Source organism: Hyaena hyaena, unplaced genomic scaffold (assembly GCF_003009895.1).
Source record: "Hyaena hyaena isolate Hyena2069 unplaced genomic scaffold, ASM300989v1 scaffold_465, whole genome shotgun sequence".
Lineage (NCBI taxonomy): Eukaryota > Metazoa > Chordata > Mammalia > Carnivora > Hyaenidae > Hyaena > Hyaena hyaena.
In genome coordinates this window covers 814,126-833,714 of record NW_024081097.1, presented here as the reverse complement: position 1 = coordinate 833,714, position 19,589 = coordinate 814,126, and the positions used below count along the sequence as shown (strand labels likewise).

The 19,589-nt window shown below is 43.0% G+C and overlaps 1 protein-coding gene across 5 annotated transcripts in view; it reads left to right on the top strand.

The window, feature by feature from the left end:
* Nucleotides 1-433: 433 nt before the first annotated feature.
* The window catches only part of GLB1L3 (galactosidase beta 1 like 3), a 38,535-nt gene continuing 19,379 nt past the window's right edge, over nucleotides 434-19,589 (top strand). For 3 of the 5 annotated variants that reach the window (XM_039253792.1, XM_039253793.1, XM_039253791.1), the window contains exons 1-9: nucleotides 442-548; nucleotides 1,338-1,469; nucleotides 1,614-1,829; nucleotides 6,828-6,896; nucleotides 7,450-7,545; nucleotides 8,546-8,654; nucleotides 12,807-12,899; nucleotides 14,343-14,424; nucleotides 15,845-15,909. In XM_039253792.1, the coding sequence (XP_039109723.1) occupies nucleotides 481-548; nucleotides 1,338-1,469; nucleotides 1,614-1,829; nucleotides 6,828-6,896; nucleotides 7,450-7,545; nucleotides 8,546-8,654; nucleotides 12,807-12,899; nucleotides 14,343-14,424; nucleotides 15,845-15,909 (930 nt within the window). In that variant the 5' untranslated portion in view covers nucleotides 442-480. Of the gene's footprint in view, nucleotides 549-1,337; nucleotides 1,470-1,613; nucleotides 1,830-6,827; nucleotides 6,897-7,449; nucleotides 7,546-8,545; nucleotides 8,655-12,806; nucleotides 12,900-14,342; nucleotides 14,425-15,844; nucleotides 15,910-19,589 lie in introns of all 5 variants that reach the window. The other 2 variants (XM_039253794.1, XM_039253795.1) reach the window with 2 other exon arrangements.

Below are 19,589 nucleotides of genomic sequence, written 5' to 3'. Positions count from 1 at the left end.
CTCTGATAATGCTCTCATTTTACATATTCGGTTTGGTTAAACTATGCTCCAGGGTAACCGGTGCCCCTCACCTATACCTCCATCGCACCCTCTGGAACCTGTATTTTGGCATTTGAAACTCTTCCGCGGTGCGCACACCCCATCCATTAGCCTGAGCGCGCTGTCTGCAGCCACAGGGGCCCTCACCAGGCCCTGAGCCCGCGGAACACGCGTAGGCTAATTTCTTCTCGTTCCCTCCCACTTATCCCTCTCATTCCGTTCCGTCAGGCTGGTGACACACAGTATAAAAACCAAGGTCGTGGAGACAACCCAGGACCCTCCCACCTTACTTGCACTGGCTGAAAGGCGTCTGCGCACACAGGCAGTTAGGACTCCCTGGGTCAGATGCGGGGCTTTGCCCTTCCCGCCGCCCAGAGCCTGAGACTTGGGCACTGCCCGCAGGCTCCCAGGCTCGGGTGCGCAGAGTCTGGGTCCGCGGAGATGCCGCGCGAGCAGCGCGGGACCTCGGCTCTCCGGCTGCGCGCAATGAGCTCCCTGCGGCGCTTCAGGTGACCGTGGGCACGCTTGTTCCTGCCCAGCCTGCCGCTCCAGGCGCCGCGGCTCTCGCACCCAGCCTGCCTGCCGGACCGCCCTGGGCGCGCAGCCTGGGAGGCCTCCTAGACCTCCCTCTGGCTTCTGTTAGTCAGCCAGTCATCCACAGGGGTTTATTTCGCTGGGCGCTCGGGACTTCAGACGTGGAGCAAGGGCCCGTTTGGACAGGGACACCCCCGTGGGTCCTCCTCTCTGCCCGAGTCTCTCCTCATCGACTCCCCTTTCAAGCTTTCTCCCCTCGAGATCTTTCTTCTGCTCACACTTGAGATAAGCCAGCCTTGCTGAGAGTCCATCCATCACCCCAGAAAGAAGAGAATCGGCGTGTTGATGCTGACAGAGTGCTCCCGTGATGGGGCCCTGCAGCCTTTCTGAACTTGGTGGATGGAGTGCTTCCACCTCTCCCTGAGCTTTCCCTTACCCTTCCTCCCGTACCCTTCCTGCGGCTTTCCCCAGAATCCCCTCTCGCAGTTCCCACGTCTGTCCTGTTCTGTTCCTGGCTGCGGGCTTCCAGGGTTGAGTCTGTCGCCAGCTTTCTAGGCGCACTGCGGTGGGCTCTGGGGCAGTCCCGGCGGTGCAGGGGCCTCAGCGGGCTCCGGGAAAACCCCAGCTTCCCTGCGCATCAACCTCAGAGACCTGCCTTGACGTGAGCCTCTGTGGCGTCTGCCTCTAGGCAGCAAGCATTTTGGCCCTTACAGCTTGACCAGTCCAGTGCTTTCTCCTTGTCATTGTTATTTCTTCTCTTTCAGCCTGTCTGTCTCCTGGAAAAGAATCCTGTGCATCATTTTCCTGCCACCTATCTTACCAGGTTTTGCTCCTCGAGTGAAAGATCAAGAGGATCTTATATTTGCAGATGCACAGCTACAACTAGCCCAGTACAGGTTGGCCTGAGTGGTGAGGGAAGGGTGCCTCTTCTCTCTTCGTAGAGAAAATTGTATCAGAAGCACGGCCAGAGCGAGTCCTGCTATAAGAACTTCCTTCTCTGGCAAGGCTACGACAGCGTCTCCTCTTTCTCTCTCTCTCAGCATGTTTAATTGGTCTTACCTGACCCCCCTCAAGCTGATGGACCGATCTGTGGGACTTCAGACTGAAAGCAGAGTTGGAAGTAAGCCGTACTTCACTCTCGGGGGTCACAAGTTTCTGATTTTCGGGGGCTCCATCCACTATTTCCGGGTGCCTAGGGAGTACTGGAGGGACCGCTTGCTGAAGCTGAAGGCCTGTGGCTTCAACACCCTTACCACGTGAGTGCTGGCCCCTAGCTCTCTGTGAACTTACTATCCCGCGGGGACTCCTAACATCTGCGTCCAGGCTCAGAACCTCTGGTTTTGGGACCCCCTGTCTGAGGGTTTACCTTCCGAATAGTCATTTCTAGCATGTGCCCTTCATGTTTCAGTGTCACACGTCACACTTGGTTTGCTGTGGTCACAGACTTGGATAAGGGTTAATGAGAGAAAAGCAGGAGGAGTAAGTGATTTCCACAGGAATCTCTCTAATAGGAGAGTCATTAGGTCCCTTAGGAGCCCTCAGCTTAATGACAAAGACTTAAAGTATATTTACAGATAAATACATGGTGTTTTAAAAATGCTTTTTACGTAAATGAAGGTGAGCTTGTAAAGGAATAATAGCATTAATAAAATGAACACGTAAGGAAATACCAGTATCACTCAAGGGCAGTTTAATGGCATTAATAATTAAGAGCATAGAGATTCAGACAGACCTGTCTTCAGTCCCGACTCTGCCTCAAACCATTACCTCGCAGGGCCCTGATGTTTTCATCTAGAAGTAAAAAAAAATAAAAATAAAAATTGCTTCAAAAGTTTGTCTTGATGATTAAATGAGATAAAGTGCTTAGCTTACGTATGTGAAATATGCCTATCACAATGCCTGTACTCATTATGATGGCAAAAAGAAATGCAAACGTAGTTTAGTCCATCATAAGAATTTAACTATAAGTGTAAAATGATTAAATATACACTTAACATGATAAATCTAGCATGGTCTTTAACACGATTAAGTGTACAGTGACAAAAGGTAACATATATTTAGGGTGTACTTATGGCTGGGCATTTTGTAATCATTTTCACATAATCACTTAATCTTCCAACTAGTTGTCCTGTGGGCTGGAGGGTGTCATTCTCATTGTGTGGGGGACAATAACAAGCATAGAAGGCTTAACTAGCTTGCTCAGGGTGAGCCTCCTCCCACAATCTCCTCAAGGTGTGACCAGGCAGTTGTGAATGAGGGTGTCACCTCAGTCACACCTAGACATAGACTCCTGCCTGTGCCCAGATGGCCAGTCACATAAAAACTAGCCCAGAATAAAAATCACGTTTGAATTAGGAACAGTGTAGATCCTTTCATAACAGACCTATTTCCAGAACAGTCTTGAGACAAAAAATTGGGAGTCAAGAAAGGTGTGTTGAAGAGTAAGTGCAAAGAAACAATTCTGTGAAGGCAACACTGTGATAGATACAGGAGAATGGTGTTTCTGAAGTCAGAAGAAAAGGCAGGGACGCCCACCCTTAGTATAAAGATCCCTTGTTTGACAGAGGATGGAAATTCTGATTTAAATATATCTACACTAGAAAGTGAGACGGCCAGTTTTAGTTATTCAGTGAACATGTACATAGTATTTACACTCAGCTGGGCATGTTCTAAGCCCTGGAAAATATTAATTCACTTCATCACTATAGCAGTACTATGTGGTGAATAGTGTTATCACTGTCTTTGGCAGGTGAGAAAACTCCAGCAGAGAGAGGTTAAGGCACTTTCTCAAAGACACACAGTTAGTGAGTGAGAGTGGAGCTGTGCTTTGAGTTTAGCCCGGCCCCTGGTTTCAGCTGCTAAGCAGCTGAACTGTCTTCCATAATTACGGACTTCACTTAGAGATTGAGGAGGACATTCACAGAGCTTTGCGACCCTGCTTGTACAGTCTTCTAAAGTCTAAGTCCCCTTTGCAGGGTATTTTGTCATTTTACGACGCAGAATGTATTTTTCGGTTTCTTGATGAGTTGTTTGGTTTGTCATCAGTGATTAAAAGTGTCTGTTGTCTTCATGGTCAAGCTGTGGGATTTTACTAGTTAACATCAGAAAAAAGTAAAGGCAGTGCTGAGAGGCTTAAACTTACATTATAGAAGGGGAAAGAGCAGAAAAGTGTTAGCAAAAACACTATGGACTATGTAACGTAATGTTTTACATCTGTAGCTATATTAATTACGTTAATTCCGAAAGAGTTGAGTTCCCTTCCCTTTTTGGGTTGATTCTACATTGGTTGTTACAGAGTATAGTTAGGATGCATTGACTTTTTTGAGAAGAAAGAACCACCAGATGTCCGCACACCTACACCACTGGCCAGGTATATAGCAGGACCCTAGAACTCCAAAAACTGCACTGGAACTCAGAAGAGAAGCCCTCTTCCTCTTGAATGTCCCTCCACCGCCCTCTTGTGGCAAAGCTAAAGGTGGTACTCCCTATAAAGGAGAAAATGCTTCAAGGGCTGGCTCCATTATTGAAGAGCTGATACTAAAGCGTGAATTTGAAGCTAGGAGGCAGTAAATTTATAATTGGCTCATCTACTATATAAATAATTTAATAGTAAATAATAATTGAGTTTTATTGAGAATTTTTTTCTGCATCTGTTGAAGAAATTATATAATTTTTCTTCACTCGTCTATTGAAGTAGTAAATTATATGGACAATTTTTTCTGATATTCAATCAATGCACGGCTCTGGGATAAGTTCTATTTGATTAGGAGACATGAACATGTGAATGTGCAAACACACACACACACACACACACACAGATTGCTAGACTTGATTTACTAGTGTTTTATTTCAGATATGTATGTTTATTATTGTAACTGAAAAGGATTTAAAATTGTTATTTCTGTTAGTATCTTGTGCAGTTTTTATATCAATCTTATAATAAACTCATCAAGTGACTGTATATGTATATTTTTCTCTTCTCTGAAAATATCTTGCAAGAGAATTATCTTAACCCTGAATGTTTCTTAAAATTCACCTGTAAAACCTCTGTGACTACCGTCTTTTGTGGTTGTGAGCTGATGATTTTTGGGGTGGTATAACTTTCTTGAGTGGTTATTGGTTTTTCTCCTAGAGTGTGTAACATTTGTATTCTATAGATCTTTTTTCCTCTTCTTTCTTCTTCTTTTGGATTGACTGGGACTTTTAAAAATTCTCCTTTCTTTCTTGGAAGTTGTACATCATATTGTGTATTTAGGCCTTCTTTCCCTTAATCTTCTTTAAATGTTTAGTCTTTTCAAAGAAGTAACTTGTAACTTTATTAATATTCTCTGTATCTTTCTGTTTTCTACTTGATAGCTCCTGAGTTATGTATAATTTCTTTCCTTCTACCTTATTTGGTTTACCATTTTCTTTCCTCTCCTCTTCTCTTCTTTTTCCACCTCCTCTCTTCCTCCTCCTTCTTCTCTTTCCTCTTCTTTTCTTCTTGTCTCCCGAGTTGAATAGTTGAGCTCGTTTTCTTTCCAGGATTTTGTGTTTTCCAATATATTTACTCAGGGATATGAGTGTGTCTCTAATTATTGCTTTGGTTACATATCCCATAAATTTTGCTGTGTAATACTTTGAATGTCATTTGTTCTCAAACATTTCAGCTATTGGGGAATATGCTTTCTGTTTTATTTTTTTAACTTTTTATAATTTTCAAACATAATTTTCTTTTTTTAAATGTTTTATTTATTTTTTAGGAGAGAGAGAGAGAGACAGCATGAGCAGGGGAGGGTCAGAGAGAGAGGGAGTCACAGACTGAAACAGGCTCCAGGCTCTGAGCTGGCAGTCAGCACAGAGCCCGACGCGGGGCTCGAACCCACGAACCGCGAGATCATGATCTAAGCTTAACCGACTAAGCCACCCAGGCGCCCCTCAAGCATAATTTTCTAATATAGTTGCATTTGCCTTGGAATCACGGACTATGTGATGTATATTTTTGAAATTTGTTGAGATTTATTTTGTATTTTACAACTGTTGATTGTGTTTTTTAAGAATGTATATACTCCACCTATTGGCTACTGAGTTCTCTACATATTTCTTAGATCTGGCCTTTCATTTGTGTTATTTGAATCTATATCCATAGAAATTTTTTCTATTATTTTCTTTGTTTCTTAGGGAAGGGTTTAAAATCTTCCCACTATGACTGTGGATTGATCCCCTTCTCTGAGTCAGTAAACTCCTCTTTTACTTGAAGCCATGTTTATGGAGCATGTGAGGCCATAATTATTATATTTTCTTGATGGATCATTTCCTTTATTACTTTTTGATGCCTCTCAACATCATTTGTGAGGGATTTTCTTTTTGCCTTAAAATCTAGAATAATTTTGTCTCCTATATATCTTTTTCCATCTTTTTGTTTTCAACTTTTTCCAGCAATATTTTTTGAAGTAAGTCACTTGTGAGCATCAGTTAGCAAAATGTTTATATTCTGTCCTCTCAGTGTATAGCTATAAACTTTATCATGCGTATTTAAGTTTTTAGCGAACCAACTATTCATTCCTCTTCACAGCAGGAAATCTTGAAATACAGTCAGTTCTGCAGTAATGCAACATATGCATTCTTACAAATCTGCATTGTGCAAAATTGTGTAACAAGAACTATAGGGCTAATGACAAACATGAGGTTATGGGCACAACACTCAAGAGTTTTGTTGGTGACATACACACAAAAGATAGTCACCTAATAAAAATAGCACCTAACAAAAATTTTACACATGTCACTTTGGCCCTGCAGACTCAGCCCTGTAGGGGAGAGCCTGGGCACTGTCCTTCTTGGTAAATCTAAAGGTGCTACTTTTCTTTATTCTATCTTCATTTTCCTCGTAGAATGTCCTCCTCTATTCTTATTTTGATTAATTCTTAGCAAAAACTTATTGGGCGTATATAGACATTTGTGGGTTTTATCCTTTTCTTTATTTTCTTAATGGGTAGTACAGAGAATGGGATGGTGAGTAGGATAATTTACATATATAAATCCATAGAATCTAGAATCATAGGATTATTGGCAGCCTGGATCAAAGCTGGCTAATAAAGAAAAGAACTATTGACAGTAGTCATTGTTCATGTAATACAGATTTAATTGCTATTGGAAATTCAACTGATTCCCACATAGAGCTATCCCAGGTGTTAACATGGATTTGGGACTGACCTAGGAATTTAGAAGAAAGAAATCAAAAGATGCTTATTGTACTTCCCCCTTCCCTATTACAGCTATGTTCCATGGAACCTCCATGAGCCACAAAGAGGCAAATTTGACTTCTCTGGGAACCTGGACCTGGAGTAAGTGCTATTGCTGCTTCTGTGGCCTGGCCTGGGGTGGGAAGGCAGAGAAGTGACCCCTTGGGTTTGATTAGGAACCATGGGGCCATCTTGGTTCTGCACTGAGAACTAGAGACAGGCTGGGGTCTGGAATCTTGTTCTCAGGACCCAAATGCTCTCCAACCATGAACTTGTTACTCTCAGGGGTCTGGATTTGCCTCCTCTGAGCTCAGACCATTTCACTGTAGCTCAGAGGTGCCCAATCCCCAGTGTCTGCTTGCTCTGCAGACACTGGGCTGGGACAGGGCTTGCCCCTCTAGGGTAGTAAGGCCATTGGGTTCAGGTTCACTATTTAGGACCCCCTTCCACCTCCCCATATCCTGTCGGATGCCCTTGCCCCTCAGTGAGTTGTGCAGAAGGTCCTGGGCTGGGAGCAGGTGAGAACCCAGCTCCCAGGGTCTCTGAAGGTAGTGAGGGGATGAGCCAGGTAGATCCATTACCTTGTGATGTGTGCCAGGCTCTTCCCCACCCTTCCTCCTGATGTTTTGAGAGCTGCTGACACTGACCTCCCTAGGGCCTTTGTGCTGATGGCTGCGGAGATCGGGTTGTGGGTGATTCTGCGTCCAGGCCCCTACATCTGCAGTGAGATCGACCTTGGGGGCTTGCCAAGGTGAGCGGGGCTGTGAGTCCAAAGTTATGGGTGTAGTAAAGTTGTTGGCTTTACTAAACATAAAACTTCAGTCTAATAACAAATGAGGACATTTGTTATTATGATGTCTTGCACTGTTATGTGCTTTACACACATTGTCTAAGACAATGGTTGCAGTAATAGGCTGAGATATAGGTGATCTTGTAATCCTCATTTTACAGATGACACATCGTCCTAGTGCTCTAGGCATGTGGCCAAGGGTGTGCAGGGGGAGAGGAAGCATCAGGGTGATCATAGTCTTCTTGCCCCACTGGAGCTACGCACAACTCTGTCCAGTAGTGGGAAGAATGGGAAGGGAAACTTTAGATCGTGATGGGTGGGCTTCTGATAATGTTTGATTTTGCTTTTATTTTGTCAGTGGATGACCAGGTTCTCTCTACTAAACGTCCTCAGATCCCCTCCCTTCCCTCTCCTTTTTCTTTGCCTTTTTCTCTCGTCTGTAATGCATGCTCTTAATCCAAAACAAAGGTTTAGGATAAGAATTTAAGAATGCTCCTCTGTTATCTCCACAAACTGACAGGACCCGGCATTTAGTTTGTGGCTCTGCCCCCAGGTGAGCACTTTTACTCCCCTTTGTCATGTAAAGGAATTGCTTTCTTCAAGGTGAGCTTGTTTTCCCATTCCAGCTTGAAAGAAGAGGGGGCTTTAGAGAATTCATGGTGTAGGTTAGTTCGAAGCCTTGCCCAGTACATTACAAGTTCAGCTGCGGCCTTGATCAGTAAGTTGTAAAGTGTCATGTTGATGGAGGTGGTATCTTCCAAATCTGTGAGAATGGCCCCAAAAGCTGACACGGACACGTCCTTTGGGGATCCCTGAGTGTTCCAGGACCACGGACATGAGATCAGAGGATGTAAAACTGCCCAAGAAAGCTCTGGAAAGGGGCAGGCTGTTAGGTCCGGCCCCTCCCCCACACCTCTGCCTTCCCACCTCAGACACTGATCTTGTCCTCTTTCACCCCCAGCTGGTTGCTGCAAGACCCCGAGATGATATTGAGAACAACCTACAAGGGCTTTGTTGAAGCAGTTAATAAGTATTTTGACCACCTGATTTCCAGAATCGTTCCTCTCCAGGTAAAGCAAATTTCCTGTTCCTTTTTTCTTATCTTTGCTTTAGGAAAATAATTTTTCTGGCTTCTTCACAGAATAGGCCATGCCTAGGCTTTTTGAGAATTGAGGCTGATATTCTTGCAATTTTCAGTTCTAGACTTTCTTCTTAGGTTCAGCCTTTCCCCCAACATTTCTAGAAAGACATATCTTACAAGAGACTGACAAAGGGTGTTCATGTGGTTGTCATTTTTCTGAATGTATTTGATATTCATTAAAGTCACTGATATTCATACTGCTTATTTTTACCCTTATATTATCTTTGTTGTTTCAAATAGTTAATACAAGCCCATGGTGATAAAGCTCATTGGGGATTAAAGTGAATTAAGTCTCCCCTCTTCACCTGAACCAAAGCCATTCAACTGATTTTTCAGAAGACAATTTTTTCAGATTATTGTGCATCTTTCCTGAGGTTTTCTACACATACAGAAGCAAATTATTTATACACACACTAACACCTGTGTATCTGTATGTATGCATACTTTTAAAAAAGTTTTTTTTAATGTTTATTTTCAGAGAGAGAGAGAAAGAAATACAGACAGAGACAGAGAACGTGAGCAGGGGAGGGTCAGAGAGAGAGGGAGGCACAGAATCCAAAGCAGGCTCCAGGCTCTGAGGTGTCAGCAGAGTCCAATGTGGGGCCCAAACCCATGAACTGTGAGATCCTGACCTGAGCTGAAGTCGGTTGCTTAACTGACTGAGCCACCCAGGCACCCCTGATACTTTTAAATAAAAAATATGCAATTCCCACTGAACATTTTTTTGTCATTTAAAAATATATAAAAATATATTTTTGAAACCCATTCTTTATAATGGCTGCATAGCATTCCACAAATGGGTATATCATAATTTATTTAACTAGTACCTTTTCATGGACATTTGGTTTTTTAAATTTGTGCAGGGCGCCTGGGTGGCTCGGTCGGTTGAGTGTCCGTCTTTGGCTCAGGTCATGATCTCGCGGTTCGTGGGTTCGAGCCCCGCATCGGGTTCTGTGCTGACAGCTCAGAGCCTGAAGCCTGTTTCAGATTCTGTGTCTCCCTCTCTCTCCCCTTCCCCTACTTGTATTCTGTCTTTCTCTGTCTCAAAAATAAATTAAAAACTATTAAAATAAATAAATAAATTTATGCTATACTGCATAACTTGGTTCACATATCACTTTGTACCTGTGAGTGTATTTGCTCTTGCTCATATTCCAGTTTGTTTAAGTTTCATAAATGCAAAGAACACAGACAGGATGCATTTTCCTTTCTTCATGGAGTCTCCAGATCTTATGCAAGATACCCACAGCCCACAGACCAGTATATGATAAAAAAAGAACAAACATTATACCCTGCAGTCTACAAGGCAAGAATTATTTGGTCATTATGTTTGATTTTTAAAATACAACGTTCTTACAAACAAGAGGAGACACATGGTTATTATTCAAATAAAAATAAATCTTATTTTAAGAGCATATCTCTTGATACATCTTGAGTGGAGATAAAAACCAGTTATTGTATAGTAGACCAATAAAGACCTTATTAGGCTCTTCTTTTTGGGGGCAAATAGGATGCAGATCTAGCCATTTATAACTAATTCTCAATTGTGAATTGTGAGTTACTCTTAGAATAATTGTAAAGAAACATGAGATTAGGAATGGAAATAAAGGGAAAGACAGATTAGGAATAATGGTGGTACATTATGACCCAGCAATAGCACTGCTAGGAATTTACCCAAGGGATACAGAAATGCTGAGGCATAGGAGCACATGTACCCCAATGTTCATAGCAGCACTCTCCACAATAGCTAAAACATGGAAAGAGCCTAAGTGTCCATCAACAGATGAATGGATCAAGAAGATGTGGTTTATCTATACCATGGAATACTACATGGCAATGAGAAACAATGAAATCTGGCCATGTGTAGCAACATGGATGGACCTTGAGGGTGTTATGCTGAGCGAAATAAGTCAGGCAGAGAAGGACAAATATCATATGTTTGCACGTATAGGAGGATTAGGAGGAACTTGACGGAGGAACAAGGGGGAGAAGAAGGGCGGAAATGGTGGGGGAAAGGGAGAGAGGCAAACCATGAGAGACTCTTGAATGCTGACAAAAACTGAGGACTGATGGATGTGGGGGGGAGGGGGGGAGGGGCATGGAGGAGGGCACTTTGGGGATGAGCACTGAGTGTTATGTGGAAACTAATTTGACAATAAACTATTTGTAAAAAAAAAAAAGGAATAATGGTGGTACAGCTTTAGGAGAGATGAACAATGCTGTGGGGAAGAAGGCATCACCTTTAGAATTAAACTTTGGGTCTGTTATGAAGAATCAAGGTACATCTTTTTATAAGAAGGGCTGAAAGCCATATGTTTCTGGCATTTAGATGGGCCCAGATGCAGGAACAAAAATCTCTGAGCCTTAAAATTAGAAGGACTTTGAATGCTTAGAAGTTCAAGCACAAGTACAAATGCCATGTAGCATTAGTACAGATGCAGCAAGCAAAGCAAATTTATAAATATCCCGCTGAAATCATGAGGTGGGAGATCTTGGGAAACTTTTAAGAAGCAAGGAATTATAAGTGCAAAGGATATTTAAAAGGTCTATTATTACCAATACTTGGGATTTCATTTTCAACCTGTTGTTTTTTAAGGTCAACTGTGAATTCTCCTATGATAGGGATTTTAGGAATCTCACCCTTCATGTTGGTGAGAAGATATGGTTCAACAATACAAACAATTGTTCTCAATTCATCAATGTGTAATACTTAGGTTCATCCAATAAGTAATTATCGAGCCCCTGGTATGTGCCAGTTGCTGTGTAGGAGCTAAGCTTTCAATGGGAAGAAGGACATACATTGTCCCTGTTTCATGGAGGCAAATAACCACTTACAAAGTGAGGAATAGTTGCTGCAGTGGAATAAGTGCGGGACACCCCTCATAGGGGTAAGCAGCAAGGGAGAAATGACATGCTTTCCAGAAAAAGTAACAAACAGTGACCTGAAGGGTGGGCAGGCATTAGGTATGGTCAGGAGTCTCCAACATGGGTGAATACCAGAGGACAAGAGATGGAATGAGGAGTCTGAAGAGCTGGAAGAAGTGCAGCTGGTGTGGAGCATAGAATATGAGGTGGGAAAGAGGCAAAAGGTGAAGCTGTAGAGGAAAACCCACTACACATACTCATTCTCTTCTGCTCCAACTCAGGGGCTGGGATCCCATTGTCCAAAAGGGAATATCACTCTAAGATTGGCATTTACTCCGTAAGCAGTAGGAGCCATGTGGGGAGTGAAGTGGTCAGGCTGTCAAGAGCTCACTCTGCCTTCAGTATCGAGAGAGGCTTCTGCACTTGAGTGTGGAAGGATATTGAAAGATTAAGTTAAACATTGCAAACTCGTAATTTCAGTACCACTAGGTCACTGTTGATGACAGGTGGCAAGATGGCATTGGAAGTCTTACCGTTGTGGTTTGAGGGGTGGGGTCAAAGTGAGAAAGCAGAGAAAGTGAGTGTAGACTACTAGTAACTCTTTGAAGAAACAAGGCTCCACAAGAGGACAAAGCAAGAGAACTGTAGGTGGGGGAACAAGATTTGGGTCCATGTATACTCTCCCTCTCTCTAGTGTGAGGCTTCTGAATAAATTTCCATGATGATGGAGGGCATTTGGTTTGGAAGGAAAGGTTGGTAGTAGAGAAGGTAGAGGGGACAGGGCAGAGAGCCAAGTTCCCACGCAGGTGGCAGGAGGCAGGGGGACCCCATGCATGAGTGGTGGCAGTATCCTAAACAGGAGGAAGGAGGGATGCCTCTTTCATTTGTTGGGGAAAGTGGATAGGGTGGGCGTGGAAGCAGGGGAGTTTGTAGGTTTGAAATTCATATTTAAGCATCTAATTAGCATGAGAAATAGAGGGGAAACTGTAGGAGTTGCTTATCTTCAAAGACTAGGGAAGGTAGGACTCTGTGCAACAGCTAAGGTGCCTGGAGGTGACTGACTCCAGGCCTTGGGGGAGGAGAGGGAGCACTGAGGGACCATGAGGTAACTACTAAGTTTACTGCACCAAGTGTGTGATCTTAGTAGCAAACCCAGAGATTCCAGGCTTTTTCTACCACTAGCTTCACACTCCTCCTTGATCTGCTTGTCTCTCAGTATTGCAAGAGAGGCCCCATCATTGCAGTGCAGGTGGAAAATGAATATGGTTCATTTGCCGAGGATAAAGATTACATGCCTTATATTCAGAAGGTAAGAGACATTTGATTTGTCCCCATATTTACATGCTTTCTCCCTTACTCTGACACTTTTACAAGCATGCATTTCCAAGGCCCTGCTGCATGGCTGATCCCATGGTAGGTGTTGTGCGTGATGAGAATATGTGAGATCAAGTTCAGTGTCTCTTCAGAATCTTCAATATTTTGAGGGCTGTCAAGGTGCACTCAAATAACATTATTAAGAGATAAAACTTGATGTGGAAAGATGATTCCTTTCTGTTGCTATCTCTGTGACCCACAATTCTCAAATCTGGGGTTGATGAATTTACATCCATACTAAGTAAGTAATGCTTCATGAACTTAATGACTGACAATGGCTCTCAACCTGCAGCTTTCTGATCTATAGTGTTAACATTCTTTCTTCTATTGCCCTTGCTTCTCCATGGAGGGAATGTCTCAGGCCAGAGAATAACTGTAGTCCTGTCTGGTTGCCTTTCTGATGGGCCAGACCCCTTCCTGTCCCTGACTTCCCACAGTGAAGAAGCTGATGAGTCCTAGTGTAAACTGGACATTCTCCCCAGGTTGCTGAGCAGAACGTGGGATCGCGTGTTGGCTGTGTCCACATAGAGATCCCTGGGTGGGATGGCCTGGAAATCAGTGGGGAAGAGTTGCCAGCTGGGTAAGGAAGAATGAGAAGGTGACATGAGAGGAAGGAAGGCAGGGTTGGGCTCCCTGTACGTCCTGGTTTTGGCCCTGCAGCTGTGGCCTCTGGGGCTGGACAAGGTCTGTGGGGGATTCCTATCCATAACTTTTCTCAAGGACATCATATCAGATCCCCCCAAATCAATCTCATTCAGCTAGTGTTGTTTTTTTCTTGATTTTCAAAATTTACCACTAGACTCTTCTCCCAGACCCCAACGTGAAGTGAACAAATAAGACACAAAGATAGTCTTCTTGACCTCTGGCCATCTGTCTGCTTCTCTGTCATTAGTAGATACAATTTGCAAATTAGATTCCCCCCTTCTTTGAAGCCATGGCAGGCTTCCTTGCTTCCTTCGAGTGTCTAGGTAGGACCCAAATTTTACAAAGTTTATCTGTGATCCCCACAGCCTTGGCCTATCCCCTTCAAGAGAAAGCCTTCTCTCTTTCTCTTAGATTTAGAGCCTTCCTCAAGTGTTTCCTCATTAAGCTCAGCCTTGTGCTTTTCCACTTGAGGCAGTGGCTATGACTGTCAGCACCCATACTCAGCTGCTCTTGTGGTTCCCTGTGATCAACACAGGCTGGGGCAGAGACCAAGGTTCCCCTGTAATTTACTGAATTGCAGATGGTCAGACTCTAAACTCAAACCTTTCTCCCTAGCTCACATGCTGCACAAGTGAACCCAAACTGTATCCCCCACCCCCCTCAATTTCCTTATGTTTTCTTTTTCCCATGGGAGCAAAGGAAGTGCATTCATTTTGTCCAGTTTTCCCAACAGGCCCTGCTGGAAAGAGGGATTGTGGAATTGCTCATGACCTCAGATGATGCAAAACATGTGCTACAAGGATGCATAGAAGGAGGTACAAATATAGACTTATTCTGAGTAAGAATTGAAGCTCTTTGCCAGCCAGTCTGAATATTGAACAAGCCTCATAAAGGACCAGGTATATCTCTGAGATCTCTCTTTCCCATGTTCATTGATGTGGACTCCAGAAATTTGGTATTGCAATGAATGAGGACTCAATGTCCAAGTGAAGAGTTCACTTACCAACCCCATCTCTCTCCCTCACTCCTGTTGTCTTTAAACAGATCTATGACCAAACTCTTCTGGCCTCAGTACACTTTTCCATCTTTCATAATTTTTCTGTGGGCTAAGAATTTGGATTGGTGTTGGGTGTGGCTTAGAATCCAGGTCTTCTCCACTAACATGGAGAGCCACATGGAGAAGTAGAAGATAGATGTATGGCAGGAAGCCTGCCTAGGCCAAGCACCAGTCTGGGATCTTGCAGCCAGAAAGTCACTGTGGACTCTGAGTTCATCCTAGAGAGTTAAGTAACAGAACAGTTCAGACCAGAATCATAAGGTGATGATAGTGAGGGAAATGACCGAGGTATTATGAACAACTGGATGAGCCCAGGCAAATATCTGTAGGTATCCTTAGTTCAAGACAGCCTACTTCTATATACCACTATTCTCCCCTCCTTTTTGGTGGCTCTTCCTCACATTATTTTTTTTAATATTTTTTTTAAGTTTATATAAAACTTTTTTTAAGTTTTATTTTTAGAGACACACAGAGAGTGCAAGCAGGAGAAGGGGAGAGAGAGAGGGAGAATCCCAAGCAAGCTCTGTGCTGTCAGTACAGAACCTGATGTGAGGCTCCATCTCATAAAGCTGTGAGATCATGACCTGAGCCCAAATCAAGAGTCAGACACTTAGCCCACTGAGCCTCTCTTCCCCACATTATTACAGTACAGTGGGAAGTGTGCTGAACTTGGGTCAGAAAACCTGTGTTTAGTTCCTAGGTCTAATCAAGTTGTATGATCTTGGCCTGTTCTAGTTTTATACACAAAATGTGGTTAATTTTAGCTGCCTTTAAAAAAAATTTTTTTTGAGGGTATTTATTTTGAGAGAGAAAGTGCAAGTCGGGGAGGGGCAGAGAGAGACTCCTGTGCGGGTCCTGCACTGTCAGCACAGAGCCCAACATGGGGCTCAAACCCATGAACTGCGAGATTGTGACCTGAACTGAAGTTGGACACTTAACTGAACGAGCCACCCAGTTGCCTCTTAACTACCCTTCTTATCTTGCATTGTCCTTACAAGTGTCCAGTGATGTGAAGACTATGTGGCCGCCTTTTGTACTCTGCAAAGTGGGAAACAAGTAGTGTCTCCTCATTACTACTTAGCACACGTTCTTTCTGTGTACAAGGTGTGGGCCACCAACCCATCCCCTGGGGGCACCGTTACGGTATCTCAGGCAGCACCTGTCTCTTCTCTCTATAGTTCTGGCCACCATCAATATGAACACATTTCAGATGGATGATTTCAAGGAGCTTTCTCAGGTGCAGGTAAGGACATCTTAGAGATGAAGAATCTTTGCTCCTTTGCCTACCAAAACCTCCTTAGCCAGTGCAGCTGGTATTGAATGAAAACGGCAGGCTTGGCAAGAAGACTGATGCTTCCCGCCCCCTCCCCCCACCCAGCTTCAGCTGGATTCCAAAGCACTTTGGGGAGTTTATGCTTTTTGTCATGGGGAATGAGGAGGAAATCCTGCTTCCATCAAGACTGTTAGTGAAACACCTCATGGAGATGATCAGAGGGGGGAAGAAGGGTTATGGGAGGTAAGTCAGAGGGAGATAATGTTCTTTTTCCTCTCCAAAGACAGAGCTCAGATATGGGCTATATACATTGCTGACAGAGGGCTCATACCTAGCTTTGTTGGAGTCCGCCTTTTTCAGCCAGACTTTGCAAATTAGGGGGGTGAATGTTGCACATGAATTGATTAACAACCATGGATTGAGTAGCTCCAGTTTTCTCTTAGTGGATGGTCCCCTGTGATATTTCAAAGATGGGCAAACCACAGTCCATGCCTTTGAGGATTATATCCTTTCTTCACAGAACAACTGTATTCAGCTCTTACAGACCAAACATGATTATAGTTTCTTCTGCTTAACACAGAGGAAACTTTCCTGGGTCTCCTTTGTGCCCAGGATAATCCAAAACCCATGCCATGGCTTGCAAAGCCTGGTGTCACCTGATGCAATCATCCTTTGCAGGCTCTTGTCGCTTATATAGGAAAGCCTTCTTCAGTCTTGCAAAGTATGGCAATGACTTGGCAGAGTCTCTCACGGTGCTTCCTCCAGTGCCCTATACCCTCCTACACAAGTTTTAATTAAAAAACAAATTGATCTTATTTCCTCTTCTTACTAATTTCTACAGAGCTTTTGACCCAGACCCAGCAAAATGAAGGGACTCTGCTGGGGCTGGCTGTATGGCTATCTAGTTTTTAATGACTGTAATAAGTCTCTTTTTTGTTGTTTTTGGTTCTTTTTCTTGTCACTTTTTTTAAAGCAGCTGTTTGAAATGTTTGGTAAAATTCACCAGTGAAACCACCTGGACCTGAAATTTCCTTAAAAAAATTTTTTTTTAATGTTTATTTTTGAGAGAGAGAGAGAAAGAGAGAGAGAGAGAGAGAGAGAGAGAGAGAGAGAGAGAGAGAGAGAGAGAAGGAGGGAGAGAATGAGCAGGGGAGGGGCAGAGAGAGAGGGAGACACAGAATCTAAAGGAGGCTCCAGGCTCTGAGCTGTTAGTATAGAGCTAGATGCAGAGCTTGAACCCACGAAACAGTGAGATCATGACCTAAGCCAAAGTTAGATGCTTAACCGACTGAGCCACCCAGGCATCCTGAATTTTTCTTTTTTAAAAGACTTTTAACTAGAAATTTATTTTCTCTAATAGATGTAGCAATATTTAGATTATTTCCTCTTGAGTCGGTTTTGGTAGTTTATGTCTTTTAAGGATTTATTCCATTCTATTTCATCTAAGTTTGTGAATTCATGGGCACACAATTGTTTGTAATATTCTGTTCATATCCTTGTATGTCTTTGTTGCTGGTAGTGGTGGCCTTTCTTTCATTCCCCATATTACCAATATGTCTTCCCTCTTTTTATCTTTTTGTCCTGGTCAATGTAACTAGAAGTTTATCAGTATTATTGATCTCTTCAGAGAACTAGCTTTTGGCTTTTGTTTTGTTTTGTTTCTTGCTTCATTTTTTCCCTGTTTTCTAGTTCATTAATTTTTTCCATTTTCTGTTTTGCATCCTTTGGACTGAATTGGCTCTACTGTCTCTAGTTTTGTTTTGTTTTGTTTTGTGTGTGTATGTGTGTGTGCGTGTGTTTAGTGAAAGCTTACTGATTTAGTTGAAGCTTACTGATTACTGATTTGAGATTTTTTTCTTTTCCAATATGAGCATTTATGGCTATAAATTTCCTTGAATGCACTACTTTTGCTATATCTCACCAAATTTGATATGTTGTGTTTTCATTTTCATTTTTTAAATAGTTTATTGTCAAGTTGGTTTCCATATAACACCCAGTGCTCATCCTAACAAGTGCCTTCCTCCGTGCCCATCTCCCCCCTGCCCCCACCCCCGGCAGCCCTCAGTTTGTTCTCAGGATTCAAGAGTCTCTCATGATTTGTCTCCCTCCCTCTCCCCAACTGTTTTTCTGCTTCTTCTCCCCTATGGTCTTCCATTGAGTTCTTCCTAATCCACCTATACGTGCAGACATATGGTATCTGTCCTTCTCTGCCTGATTTATTTCACTCAGCATAACACCTCAAATTCCATCCATGTTGGTACACATGGCCAGATTTCATTCTTTCTCATTGCCATGTAGTATTCCATCCTATAGATAAACCACATCTTCTTGATCCATTGTCAGTTGATGGACATTTAGGCTCTTTCCATGTTTTGGCTATTGTTGAGAGTGCTGCCATCAACACTGGGGTACATGTGCTCCTATGCATCAGCACTCCTGTATCCCTTGGGTAAATTCCTAGCAGTGCTATTGCTGGGTCATAGGGGAGTTCTGTTGTTAATTTTTTGAGGAGCCACCACACTGTTTTCCAGAGGGGCTGTACCAGTTACATTCCCACCAACAGTGTAGGAGGGTGCCCATATCTCCACATCCTCACCAGCATCTAGAGTCCTCCGATTTGCTCATTTTAGCCACTCTGACCGGCGTGAGGTGGTATCTCAGTGTGGTTTTGATTTGTAATTCCCTAATGATGAGTGACGCTGAGCATCATTTCATGTGTCTTTTGGCCATCTGGATGTCCTCTTTGGAGAAGTGTCTGTTCATGCCCATTTCTTCACTGGATTGTTTGTTTTTTGGGTATGGAGTTCGGTGAGTTCTTTATAGATTTTGGATACTAGCCCTTATCTGATATGTCATTTGCAACTATCTTTTCCTATTCTGTCGGTTGCCTGTTAGTTTTATTGATTACTTCCTTTGCCGTGCAGAAGCTTTTTATCTTGATGAGGTCCCAATAGTTCATTATTGCTCTTGATTCCCTTGCCTTTCTGGATGTGTCAAGTAAGAAATTGCTGCGGTTGAGGTCAAGGAGGTTGTTTCCTTATTTCTCCTCTAGGGTTTTGATGGTTTCCTGTCTCACTTACAGGCCCTTTATCCAGTTTGAGTTTATTTTCACGTATGGTGTGAGAAAATGATCTAGTTTCATTCTTCTGCATGTTGTTGTCCAGTTCTCCCAGCACCATCTGTTAAAAAGGCTGTCTTTTTTCCATTGGATACTCTTTCCCATTTTGTCAAAGATTAGTTGGCCATACATGTGTGAGTCCAGTTCTGAGTTCTCTCTTCTATTCCATTGGTCTGTGTGTCTGTTTTTGTGCCAATACCATACTGTCTTGCTGATTCCTGCTTTGTAGTAGAGGCTAAAGTCTGAGATTGTGATGCCTCCCCTTTTGGTCTTCTTTTTCAATATTACTTTGGCTATTCAGGGTCTTTTGTGGTTCCATACAAATGTTAGGATAGTTTGTTCTATTGTTGAGAAGAATGCCGGTGCAATTTTGATTGGGATTGCATTGAATGTGTAGATTGCTTTGAGTAGTAATGACATTTTTTTTTTTTAGTAGTAATGACATTTTAACAGTATTTATTCTTCTGATCCATGAGCATGGAATGTTTTTCCATTTCTTTGTGTCTTCTTCAATTTCCTTCATAAGTTTTGT